A 13,475-nucleotide genomic window follows, 5' to 3' on the forward strand; every position below is an offset into this window, starting at 1 on the left:
AGACCACGCCCCCTCCCCTAAGACCACGCCCCCTCCTCCCTCCTTCCCCTGCAGTCTCATTTCCTGGGCAAGGCTGCCCTCCCCGGGGCAGGGAGTGCCTGGGGGAATGGCGGAGCTGCGCCCGGAGGAGGGGAAGAGCTGTCTCAGGGTAATGGGGAAGGGGCAGAGACTGCGGGTGCAGACGGGGCTCAGGGGGTGTGTGTGAACATCGCACCAGGGAAAAAGCGCTGCTGCGGAGCGGCACTGAGCAGCAGCTTCCTGGGGCCAGCAAGGCCTGAAGCACGTGGCCAAGGTGGTGGGCAGCTGGCCAAGGCCAGCCGTAGGGAGGCAGGTCTGGGGAAGGTGCTGCCAACCGCAGGGGAGAAGACAACCCCCCAGTCCCGTCCCCTAACGCTGCCCCTCAAGAAAGGCAGAGGAGGATGACTGACAAATGAGCGTGGGATCTTCCAGGTCAGATGAGATGAGCAGCCAACTTTATTGTGCTGGGGGATGGGGGCCAGCACTTGGAGCTGGTGCGTGACCAGTCAGCAGCGTCTTCCAGGCCGGCTGTATGGTTTTTGCGCCCGACGCTTTAACCGTGAGCGGTGTCGGATCCGGTCTGGCCCAAGGTGGCTGGAGCGGCTGCTGGTCTCTAGCGCCAGAGCGCCACAGGACAGCCCTGATGCCGCCTGCCTCACCGTGGCTGAGGACCACGGTGGGGTTCAACAAACACAGACATGGGGAAAACCACAGTCCTCCAAGGTGGCCTTGACCCACCTCCAAGACCTGTGGTTGGCCATGGGGCACCCATGGGTGCTGTGGGTCGCGATGGGGCACCCATAGGTCTCACGCAGCACCCATGGGTGGCTGAGGACCAACATGGGGTTCAACTAACACAGACATAAGGAAAACCACGGTCCTCCAAGGTGGCCTTGACCCAACTCCAAGGCCCATGGTTGGCCATGGGGCACCCATGGGGGCTGTGGGTCGCGATGGGGCACCCATACGTCTCATAGGGCACCCATGGGTCTCACGCGGCACCCATGGGTGGCTGAGGACCACCGTGGGGTTCAACAAACACAGACATGGGGAAAACCACAGTCCTCCAAGGTGGCCTTGACCCACCTCCAAGACCTGTGGTTGGCCATGGGGCACCCATGGGTGCTGTGGGTCGCAATGGGGCACCCATAGGTCTCACGCGGCACCCATGGGTGGCTGAGGACCAACATGGGGTTCAACTAACACAGACACGGAGAAAACCACGGTTCTCCAAGGTTGGCCTTGACCCACCTCCAAGACCTGTGGTTGGCCATGGGGCACCCATGGGGGCTGTGGGTCACAATGGGGCACCCATAAGTCTCACGGGGCACCCACGGGTGGCCGAGGACCAACATGGGGTTCAGCAAACACAGACATGGGGAAAACCACGGTCCTCCAAGGTTGGCCTTGACCCACCTCCAAGACCTGTGGTTGGCCATGGGGCACCCATGGGTGCTGTGTGTTGCGATGGGGCACCCATAAGTCTCACAGGGCACCCATGGGTGGCTGAGGACCAACATGGGGTTCAACTAACACAGACACGAGGAAAACCACGGTCCTCCAAGGTGGCGTTGACCCACCTCCAAGACCTGTGGTTGGCCATGGGGCACCCATGGGTGCTGTGTGTTGCGATGGGGCACCCATAAGTCTCACAGGGCACCCATGGGTGGCTGAGGACCAACATGGGGTTCAACAAACAGAGACACGAGGAAAAACACGGTCCTCCAAGGTGGCGTTGACCCACCTCCGCGGCCCTGTGGTCGGACAGGGAGCTCCCGCAGCCGGTTGGGGAGAGCACCCGCGGGTGCCGCGGTTGCTCAGCTGATGTAGACGCGGTGGAAGTCGTGGGCGCCGAAGGCGGCGTTGCACTTGGGGCACTTGCGCTGGCGCGTGTCGTAGCGGCTCTTGACGCACTCGAAGCAGAAGACGTGGAAGCACTTGGTGAGGACGGCGTCCTTCTTGCGGGCGTTGCAGCACGGGCAGGTCAGGCGGGCCTGGGGGCGGGGACAAGATGGCCGTCAGCCCCGCGGTGACACCCTACCGGACGTCTCCTGGCACCCATGGGTGCTCCGGACCCAACCCCATGTTCTTCCAAGCCCGTGCTGAGGTCCTCCGAGCCCAGCCCCAGGTCCTCCAACCCTACGGGAGGTGGTGGGGAGGGCGGGACAAGATGGCCGTCAGCCCCGTGGTGACACCCTACCGGCCGTCTCCTGGCACCCATGGGTGCTCCGGACCCAACCCCACGTTCTTCCAAGCCCGTGCTGAGGTCCTCCGAGCCCAGCCCCAGGTCCTCCAACCCTACGGGAGGTGGTGGGGAGGGCGGGACAAGATGGCTGACGGCCCCGGGGTGTGACCTGCAGCACCCATGGGTGCTCCGGCCCCAGCCGAGGTCCTCCAGCACCCACCCAAGGTCCTCCAAGCTACCCAAGGTCCTCCAGCCCCACCCAAGGTCCTCCACACCCATCTATGGGTCCTCCAGCCCCACCCAAGGTCCTCCAGCCCCACCCATGGGTCCTCCAGCACCCACCTATGGGTCCTCCAGCCCCACCCAAGGTCCTCCAGCACCCACCCAAGGTCCTCCAAGCCCACCCAGAGACCTCCAACCCCACCCAGAGACCTCCAACCCCACCCAAAATCCTTCAGCACCCACCCATGGGTCCTCCAGCCCCACCCAAGGTTCTCCAAGCCCACCCAGAGACCTTCAGCACCCACCCATGGGTCCTCTAGCCCCACCCAAGGGTCCTCCAACACACACCCAAGGTCCTCCAAACCCACCCGGAGACCTCCAACCCCACCCAAAGTCCTCCAGCACCCACCCAAGGTCCTCCAGCACCCACCCATGGGTCCTCCAGCACCCACCCATGGGTCCTCCAACCCCACCCAAGGTCCTCCAGCCCCACTCAGAGTCCACCAGCACCCACCCATGGGTCCTCCAGCCCCACCCAAGGTCCTCCAGCACCCACCCATGGGTCCTCCAGCACCCACCCAAGGTTCTCCAAACCCACCCAGAGACCTTCAGCACCCACCCATGGGTCCTCTAGCCCCACCCAAGGGTCCTCCAACACCCACCCAAGGTCCTCCAAACCCACCCAGAGACCTCCAACCCCACCCAAAGTCCTCCAGCACCCACCCAAGGTCCTCCAGCACCCACCCAAGGTCCTCCAAGCCCACCCAGAGACCTCCAAGCCCACCCAAAATCCTTCAGCACCCACCCATGGGTCCTCCAGCCCCTATCCAAAGACCTCCAGCACCCACCCATGGGTCCTCCAACCCCACCCAAAGTCCTCCAGCCTCACCACAAGGTCCTCCAGCACCCATCCAGAGACCTCCAACCCCACCCAGAGACCTCCAACCCCACCCAAAATCCTTCAGCACCCACCCATGGGTCCTCCAGCCCCACCCAAGGGTCCTCCAACACCCACCCAAGGTTCTCCAAACCCACCCAGAGACCTCCAGCACCCATCCAGAGACCTCCAGCACCCATCCAGAGACCTCCAACCCCACCCAAAGTCCTCCAGCGCCCACCCATGGGTCCTCCAAGGTCCTCCAGCCACCTCGCCCAGCCGCCGGGAGCCCTGGGAGAAGGCGGGAGTGCCCCCCCCAACCCCACCCACCCCCTCCCCGGCACCCATGGGTGCCCCCCCCCAACCCCCACCGCACCCGATACTCCTTGATCTCCTCCTGGAGGATCTGGTCGGCGTCGGCGTAGACCTCCACCTTCCGCTGCTTCTCCAGCTTCCGCCGCAGCTGCGACAGCTCCTCCTGCGGGGATGGGGGGCGATGACCCACGGCGGCACCGTGGGTCCCCGTAGACCCCTTATAGGTCCCTATAGACCCCCTATAGGTCCCCATAGACCCCCTACAGGTCCCTGCACACCTATAGGTCCCCACACACCTATAGGTCCCCACACACCTATAGGTCCCCACAGACCCCCTGTAGGGAACCACAGAGCCCCTATAGAGCCTCTACAGGAGCAACAAATCCCCTATAGATCTCTGCAGATCCCCTATAGATCCCCACAGACCCTCTATAGGGCCCAACAAAGCCTCTAACAACCCCACAGACCCCCTATAGAGACCCCCAAAGCGTCTTTAAGTCCCCATAGATCTCCTATAAGATATCACAAAACCTTCTACATCTTCTATAGAACCCTATAACGTTCCTATAGAACCCCCCCCCACCCTATATGGTTCCCTAACACCCCACACCAGCTGTATCTTCCCCCCCCAAACCCTATAGAACCCATAGGGTGCCATAGGGACCCTATAGAGTCCCACACAGTCCCCGAACCTTCCCACAAAGCCCCCCAGAGCCGGTGTAGAGCCCCATAAGGAACCCCCAGCCACCCTATAGCTGGCCCCAGCCACCCTATAGCCACCCCCAGGCACCCTATAGAGCCCATAGGGGTCCTACAGAGTCCCCCGAGTCCCTGAACCACCCCACAGGGCTCCTCAGAGTCCACAGCGCACCCCCACAGAGCCCCATAAGGACCCCCCAGCCACCCCATAGCCCCCGTATTTCCCCCCAGGCCCTCTATAGAATCCATAGGGTGCCTCGAGGCTCCTATGGAGTTCTCCCGGGCCCCCAAACAGCCCCACGGGGCCCCCCAAAACCCACACAACCCCCACAGAACCCCATAAAGAATCGCTACTCATTCCTTACGCACCCATAGACCGCCCCCCCAGGTCCCTATAGAGCTCACAGGGTGCTGTAGGCACCCTATAGAGTTCTCTGGACTCTACAGGGTGGTGTAGACACCCTATAGAGTTCTCCGGACTCTATAGGGCGGTGTAGGCACCCTATAGAGTTCTCTGGACTGTACGTGGTGGTGTAGGCACCCTATAGAGTTCTCTGGACTCTATAGGGCAGTATAGACACCCTATAGAGTTCTCCGGACTCTACATGGTGGTGTAGGCACCCTATAGAGTTCTCCGGACTCTATAGGGCGGTGTAGGCACCCTATAGAGTTCTCCGGACTCCATAGGGCGGTATAGACACCCTATACAGTTCTCTGGACTGTACAGGGTGGTGTAGGCACCCTATAGAGTTCTCCGGACTCTATAGGGCGGTGTAGGCACCCTATAGAGTTCTCCGGACTCCATAGGGCGGTGTAGGCACCCTATACAGTTCTCCGGACTCTATACGGCGGTGTAGGCACCCTATAGAGTTCTCCGGACTCTATAGGCCGGTGTAGGCACCCTATACAGTTCTCCGGACTCTATAGGGCGGTGTAGGCACCCTATACAGTTCTCCGGACTCTATAGGGCGGTGTAGGCACCCTATACAGTTCTCCGGACTCTATACAGTGGTGTAGGCACCCTATAGAGTTCTCCGGACTCTATAGGGCGGTGTAGGCACCCTATACAGTTCTCCGGACTCTATAGGGCGGTGTAGGCACCCTATAGAGTTCTCCGGACTCTATAGGGCGGTGTAGACACCCTATAGAGTTCTCTGGACTCTATAGGGTGCTGTTCTCCGGACTCTATAGGGTGCTGTTCTCCGGACTCTACAGGGTGCTGTAGGCACCCTATAGAGTCCCGTGGACTCCCCAAACAGCCCCGGGGGGCACCCTACAGCCCACATAGCACCCTACAGAGCCCCCATAGCACCCCACACAGCCCCATAAGGACCCCCCCAGTGCCCCCACCCTGCGTCCCCCTATGGATGCTATAGGGGCCCCCCCTACCTGGGCCCGTTTGAGGCTGAGGGACTCCTTGTCCTTGGCGGCCCGGTTCTCGGCGGCGCAAGCCTGCAGCTCCCGCAGCCGCGCCTGGACGTGCTCCCCCTGCGCCCGCAGGTCCTCCGCCAGCTGCGCCGCTTCCACCGCCTGCACGGCCGGACGCATGGGTCCCCTTCCTCGGGGAATGGGGTGTCCCCCCCACTCATCTCCCGCTCCCCAAATCCCAACACCCCCATTAGCAGGGTCCCCCCACATCACCCCGACACCGGGGTCACCCCGTTTCCTCCCTCCCGGAACCCCGGGTGCTCCCCGCCACCCTCAAGCCCTTGAGATGTGGCTCCAAGGTGGGACCAGGAGAAGGTTCCTGGACACCTGGGTCCCCACGGCGAGCTCCAAGGGTGTCATCGCCCGGACCCCTGGCTGCCCCCAGACACCTGGGTCCCACCCGGATACCTGGGTGCCCCCCTGGACCCCTGGGTGCCCCCCTAGACACCTGGGTGCCCCCCGCCACCATCAAGCCATTGAGATGTGGCTCCAAGGTGCGACCAGGAGAAGGTTCCTGGACACCTGGGTCCTCATGGAGAGGTCCAAGGGTGTCATCACCTGGACCCCTGGGTGCCCCCAGATGCCTGGATCCCACCCGGATGCCTGGGTGCCCCCCCGAACACCTGGGTGCCCCCCTTTCCCACCTTCCTCTTGTTGAGCTCCAGAGCTTGGGAGCGCAGGGCCAACTCCTTCTCCACCGCCGCCAGACTGCTCTGCAGCCCCCGCTCCTTCTCCTCCAGCTTCTGCACCACCAGCAACTGGGCGTCCACCTGGGGATGACACCCACCACGGACGCTTGGGTGCCCCCCCCCACGTCCACGGGTCCCCCCAAGATGCTGGGGTACCCCCAAAACACCTGCGTCCCCCCCCCAGATGCTGGGGTCGCCCCCCAGACATCTGGGTCCCACCTGGGTCTTGATGGTGAGAACCTTCTCCACCACCTCAACCTTCTCCTGCCCACCGGCGTCCCTCCAGCCCCACAACCACCGGGGTCCCCCCAGAAATCGGGGTCCCCCCAAATCCCCCCTGGACATCTGGGTTCCCCTGGACCTCCCCAGACACCTGGGTGCCCCCCAAGACACCTGGGTCCCACCTGGGTCTTGATGGTGAGAACCTTCTCCACCACCTCAACCTTCTCCTGACCACCTAGGTGCCTCCAGCCCCCCAACCACCGGGGTCCCCCCAAAAATCGGGGTCCCCCCAAATCCCTGCTGGACATCTGGGTCTCCCTGGACCTCCCCGGACACCTGGGTGCCCCCCGAGATGTGTGGGTCCCACCTGGGTCTTGATGGTGAGAACCTTCTCCACCACCTCAACCTTCTCCTGCCCACCTACGTCCCTCCAGCCCCCCAACCACTGGGGTCCCCCCAAAAATCGGGGTCCCCCCAAATCCTCCTGGACCTCCCCAGACACCTGGGTGCCCCCCAAGACATCTGGGTCCCACCTAAACCTTAATGGTGAGAACCTTCTCCACTACCTCAACCTTCTCCTGCCCACCTACATCCCTCCAGCCCCCCAACCACCGGGGTCCCCCCAAAAATCGGGGTCCCCCCAAATCCTCCTGGACCTCCCCAGACACCTGGGTGCCCCCCAAGACATCTGGGTCCCACCTAAACCTTAATGGTGAGAACCTTCTGCACCACCTCAACCTTCTCCTGCCCACCTGCGTCCCTCCAGCCCCCCAACCACCGGGGTCCCCCCAAAAATGGGGGTCCCCCCAAATCGCCCCGGCTCCCACCTGAGCCTTGAGGGCGAGGACCTGCTCGGCCAACTCGTCCTTCTCCTCCCGCAGCAGCTTGTGGATCTGGTTGGCCTTAATCCTCTCCGACATCAGCTTGAAGTTGGCGTCGTCCTTCTCCCGCAGCTGCTGCAGCAGCCGCAGGTTCTGCTCCTGCATGTCCTCGAAGGCCTGACCCGTCACGTCCATCTCTGACAGCAGCGCCTCCTCCTCCTGCCCCGCCCCGGGGTGGGGCCGCAACATGGCCGCCGTCAGGGCCACGCCCCAAGACCCCCTCCCTGCCCCGCCCTGAAGCCGGGCGGCGGCGGCGCGCCGGTGACCTCGTGAGCCTCGCCCCGCCACGGGCGCATCCCGCCCGCCGGCGCGGAGGCGGAGAGCCCTTGCGGCATCGCGAGCCGCGGCGTAGGAGGCGCTGATGATGTCACGCGGCCCGCCTGTGATGTCAGAAGGACCGCCCAGCAACCCTAAAGGCTGCTCCCCCGCCCCTGTCGCCGACGTTTCCTCTCCCCGTCTTTTACCGACCGATAAAAACACGCTGATGACGTCACAGCCTCTATCTATGACCTCATCAGACACGCCTATGACATCACACTGCCCACCCCCCCGCCGCCGTGAGCCCCGCCCACCCCCCATCCCCTAACCCCCACGTCTCCCACTGACTCCTCCCTTAGAGGCCACGCCCCTCGGAACCAGGCCACGCCCTCCAGGACCAAGCCACGCCCCCATAGGCTTGCCCTGGGGGGAAACCACGCCCCCCCGATGCCACAGGCCACGCCCCCAATGCCACAGGCCACGCCTACTGCCCCATCAGACCACACCCCTTCCCATAACATCACCCCCACAAGCCACACCCCCCGAAGCCCCGCCCCTTTCATATGACCCCCCCCACCCCAAAGGCCCTGCCCATCCCTTAGGCCCTGCCCCCTCCACGCCCACCAAGGCCCTGCCACCCCGAGGCCCCCGCCCCTCCCACCCCAGCCACACCCCCAATCCCTAGGCCACACCCCCTCCCTGCTAACCGGCCACCACATAGGCCCAAGGCCACGCCCCCCTCCCTTAAAGCCACGCCCCCACCCTCACCTCCCTCCTTTCCCCGGGTGAAGCCCCGCTCCCCCGAGTCCCGCCCCCCCCCCGGCCACACCCCCTCCCCTAAGGCCACGCCTTCCCTTAAGGCCACACCCCCTCCCTCATCTCCCTCCTTTCTTCGGGCTAAGCCCCCCGAGGCCCCGCCCCTTCCACCCCGGCCACACCCCCTCCCCTAAGGCCACGCCCCCTCCTCCCTCAACTCCCTCCTTCCCCTGCAGCCCCCTTTCCCCGGGTGACCCCCGCCCCCCCGAGGCCCCGCCCCTCCCACACCCCCTCCCCTAAGACCACGCCCCCTCCCCTAAGACCACGCCCCCCTCCTCCCTCCTTCCCCTGCAGTCTCATTTCCTGGGCAAGGCTGCCCTCCCCGGGGCAGGGAGTGCCTGGGGGAATGGCGGAGCTGCGCCCGGAGGAGGGGAAGAGCTGTCTCAGGGTAATGGGGAAGGGGCAGAGACTGCGGGTGCAGACGGGGCTCAGGGGGTGTGTGTGAACATCGCACCAGGGAAAAAGCGCTGCTGCGGAGCGGCACTGAGCAGCAGCTTCCTGGGGCCAGCAAGGCCTGAAGCACGTGGCCAAGGTGGTGGGCAGCTGGCCAAGGCCAGCCGTAGGGAGGCAGGTCTGGGGAAGGTGCTGCCAACCGCAGGGGAGAAGACAACCCCCCAGTCCCGTCCCCTAACGCTGCCCCTCAAGAAAGGCAGAGGAGGATGACTGACAAATGAGCGTGGGATCTTCCAGGTCAGATGAGATGAGCAGCCAACTTTATTGTGCTGGGGGATGGGGGCCAGCACTTGGAGCTGGTGCGTGACCAGTCAGCAGCGTCTTCCAGGCCGGCTGTATGGTTTTTGCGCCCGACGCTTTAACCGTGAGCGGTGTCGGATCCGGTCTGGCCCAAGGTGGCTGGAGCGGCTGCTGGTCTCTAGCGCCAGAGCGCCACAGGACAGCCCTGATGCCGCCTGCCTCACCGTGGCTGAGGACCACGGTGGGGTTCAACAAACACAGACATGGGGAAAACCACAGTCCCTCCAAGGTGGCCTTGACCCACCTCCAAGACCTGTGGTTGGCCATGGGGCACCCATGGGTGCTGTGGGTCGCGATGGGGCACCCATAGGTCTCACGCAGCACCCATGGGTGGCTGAGGACCAACATGGGGTTCAACTAACACAGACATAAGGAAAACCACGGTCCTCCAAGGTGGCCTTGACCCAACTCCAAGGCCCATGGTTGGCCATGGGGCACCCATGGGGGCTGTGGGTCGCGATGGGGCACCCATACGTCTCATAGGGCACCCATGGGTCTCACGCGGCACCCATGGGTGGCTGAGGACCACCGTGGGGTTCAACAAACACAGACATGGGGAAAACCACGGTTCTCCAAGGTTGGCCTTGACCCACCTCCAAGACCTGTGGTTGGCCATGGGGCACCCATGGGTGCTGTGGGTCGCAATGGGGCACCCATAGGTCTCACGCGGCACCCATGGGTGGCTGAGGACCAACATGGGGTTCAGCAAACACAGACACGGAGAAAACCACGGTTCTCCAAGGTTGGCCTTGACCCACCTCCAAGACCTGTGGTTGGCCATGGGGCACCCATGGGTGCTGTGTGTTGCGATGGGGCACCCATAAGTCTCACAGGGCACCCATGGGTGGCTGAGGACCAACATGGGGTTCAACTAACACAGACACGAGGAAAACCACGGTCCTCCAAGGTGGCGTTGACCCACCTCCAAGACCTGTGGTTGGCCATGGGGCACCCATGGGTGCTGTGTGTTGCGATGGGGCACCCATAAGTCTCACGGGGCACCCACGGGTGGCCGAGGACCAACATGGGGTTCAGCAAACACAGACATGGGGAAAACCACGGTCCTCCAAGGTTGGCCTTGACCCACCTCCAAGACCTGTGGTTGGCCATGGGGCACCCATGGGTGCTGTGTGTTGCGATGGGGCACCCATAAGTCTCACAGGGCACCCATGGGTGGCTGAGGACCAACATGGGGTTCAACTAACACAGACACGAGGAAAACCACGGTCCTCCAAGGTGGCGTTGACCCACCTCCAAGACCTGTGGTTGGCCATGGGGCACCCATGGGTGCTGTGTGTTGCGATGGGGCACCCATAAGTCTCACAGGGCACCCATGGGTGGCTGAGGACCAACATGGGGTTCAACAAACAGAGACACGAGGAAAAACACGGTCCTCCAAGGTGGCGTTGACCCACCTCCGCGGCCCTGTGGTCGGACAGGGAGCTCCCGCAGCCGGTTGGGGAGAGCACCCGCGGGTGCCGCGGTTGCTCAGCTGATGTAGACGCGGTGGAAGTCGTGGGCGCCGAAGGCGGCGTTGCACTTGGGGCACTTGCGCTGGCGCGTGTCGTAGCGGCTCTTGACGCACTCGAAGCAGAAGACGTGGAAGCACTTGGTGAGGACGGCGTCCTTCTTGCGGGCGTTGCAGCACGGGCAGGTCAGGCGGGCCTGGGGGCGGGGACAAGATGGCCGTCAGCCCCGCGGTGACACCCTACCGGACGTCTCCTGGCACCCATGGGTGCTCCGGACCCAACCCCATGTTCTTCCAAGCCCGTGCTGAGGTCCTCCGAGCCCAGCCCCAGGTCCTCCAACCCTACGGGAGGTGGTGGGGAGGGCGGGACAAGATGGCCGTCAGCCCCGTGGTGACACCCTACCGGCCGTCTCCTGGCACCCATGGGTGCTCCGGACCCAACCCCACGTTCTTCCAAGCCCGTGCTGAGGTCCTCCGAGCCCAGCCCCAGGTCCTCCAACCCTACGGGAGGTGGTGGGGAGGGCGGGACAAGATGGCTGACGGCCCCGGGGTGTGACCTGCAGCACCCATGGGTGCTCCGGCCCCAGCCGAGGTCCTCCAGCACCCACCCAAGGTCCTCCAAGCTACCCAAGGTCCTCCAGCCCCACCCAAGGTCCTCCACACCCATCTATGGGTCCTCCAGCCCCACCCAAGGTCCTCCAGCCCCACCCATGGGTCCTCCAGCACCCACCTATGGGTCCTCCAGCCCCACCCAAGGTCCTCCAGCACCCACCCAAGGTCCTCCAAGCCCACCCAGAGACCTCCAACCCCACCCAGAGACCTCCAACCCCACCCAAAATCCTTCAGCACCCACCCATGGGTCCTCCAGCCCCACCCAAGGTTCTCCAAGCCCACCCAGAGACCTTCAGCACCCACCCATGGGTCCTCTAGCCCCACCCAAGGGTCCTCCAACACACACCCAAGGTCCTCCAAACCCACCCGGAGACCTCCAACCCCACCCAAAGTCCTCCAGCACCCACCCAAGGTCCTCCAGCACCCACCCATGGGTCCTCCAGCACCCACCCATGGGTCCTCCAACCCCACCCAAGGTCCTCCAGCCCCACTCAGAGTCCACCAGCACCCACCCATGGGTCCTCCAGCCCCACCCAAGGTCCTCCAGCACCCACCCATGGGTCCTCCAGCACCCACCCAAGGTTCTCCAAACCCACCCAGAGACCTTCAGCACCCACCCATGGGTCCTCTAGCCCCACCCAAGGGTCCTCCAACACCCACCCAAGGTCCTCCAAACCCACCCAGAGACCTCCAACCCCACCCAAAGTCCTCCAGCACCCCACCCAAGGTCCTCCAGCACCCACCCAAGGTCCTCCAAGCCCACCCAGAGACCTCCAAGCCCACCCAAAATCCTTCAGCACCCACCCATGGGTCCTCCAGCCCCTATCCAAAGACCTCCAGCACCCACCCATGGGTCCTCCAACCCCACCCAAAGTCCTCCAGCCTCACCACAAGGTCCTCCAGCACCCATCCAGAGACCTCCAACCCCACCCAGAGACCTCCAACCCCACCCAAAATCCTTCAGCACCCACCCATGGGTCCTCCAGCCCCACCCAAGGGTCCTCCAACACCCACCCAAGGTTCTCCAAACCCACCCAGAGACCTCCAGCACCCATCCAGAGACCTCCAGCACCCATCCAGAGACCTCCAACCCCACCCAAAGTCCTCCAGCGCCCACCCATGGGTCCTCCAAGGTCCTCCAGCCACCTCGCCCAGCCGCCGGGAGCCCTGGGAGAAGGCGGGAGTGCCCCCCCCAACCCCACCCACCCCCTCCCCGGCACCCATGGGTGCCCCCCCCCAACCCCCACCGCACCCGATACTCCTTGATCTCCTCCTGGAGGATCTGGTCGGCGTCGGCGTAGACCTCCACCTTCCGCTGCTTCTCCAGCTTCCGCCGCAGCTGCGACAGCTCCTCCTGCGGGGATGGGGGGCGATGACCCACGGCGGCACCGTGGGTCCCCGTAGACCCCTTATAGGTCCCTATAGACCCCCTATAGGTCCCCATAGACCCCCTACAGGTCCCTGCACACCTATAGGTCCCCACACACCTATAGGTCCCCACACACCTATAGGTCCCCACAGACCCCCTGTAGGGAACCACAGAGCCCCTATAGAGCCTCTACAGGAGCAACAAATCCCCTATAGATCTCTGCAGATCCCCTATAGATCCCCACAGACCCTCTATAGGGCCCAACAAAGCCTCTAACAACCCCACAGACCCCCTATAGAGACCCCCAAAGCGTCTTTAAGTCCCCATAGATCTCCTATAAGATATCACAAAACCTTCTACATCTTCTATAGAACCCTATAACGTTCCTATAGAACCCCCCCCCACCCTATATGGTTCCCTAACACCCCACACCAGCTGTATCTTCCCCCCCCAAACCCTATAGAACCCATAGGGTGCCATAGGGACCCTATAGAGTCCCACACAGTCCCCGAACCTTCCCACAAAGCCCCCCAGAGCCGGTGTAGAGCCCCATAAGGAACCCCCAGCCACCCTATAGCTGGCCCCAGCCACCCTATAGCCACCCCAGGCACCCTATAGAGCCCATAGGGGTCCTACAGAGTCCCCCGAGTCCCTGAACCACCA

At 63.7% G+C, this 13,475-nt stretch overlaps 1 protein-coding gene across 1 annotated transcript; it reads right to left on the minus strand.

The window, feature by feature from the left end:
• Positions 1 to 1,734: 1,734 nt before the first annotated feature.
• Positions 1,735 to 7,725, minus strand: LOC132321186 (E3 ubiquitin-protein ligase BRE1B-like). Its single transcript, XM_059834759.1, has 5 exons — positions 7,483 to 7,725; positions 6,389 to 6,514; positions 5,706 to 5,846; positions 3,679 to 3,780; positions 1,735 to 2,012 (listed from the first exon to the last, which is right to left on the minus strand). The coding sequence occupies exons 1-5, from the start codon at positions 7,723 to 7,725 to the stop codon at positions 1,836 to 1,838; spliced, it is 789 nt and encodes a 262-aa protein (XP_059690742.1). The 3' UTR covers positions 1,735 to 1,835.
• Between the last annotated feature and the right edge of the window lie 5,750 nt (positions 7,726 to 13,475).

Source organism: Gavia stellata, unplaced genomic scaffold (genome assembly GCF_030936135.1).
Source record: "Gavia stellata isolate bGavSte3 unplaced genomic scaffold, bGavSte3.hap2 HAP2_SCAFFOLD_1172, whole genome shotgun sequence".
Taxonomy (NCBI): domain Eukaryota; kingdom Metazoa; phylum Chordata; class Aves; order Gaviiformes; family Gaviidae; genus Gavia; species Gavia stellata.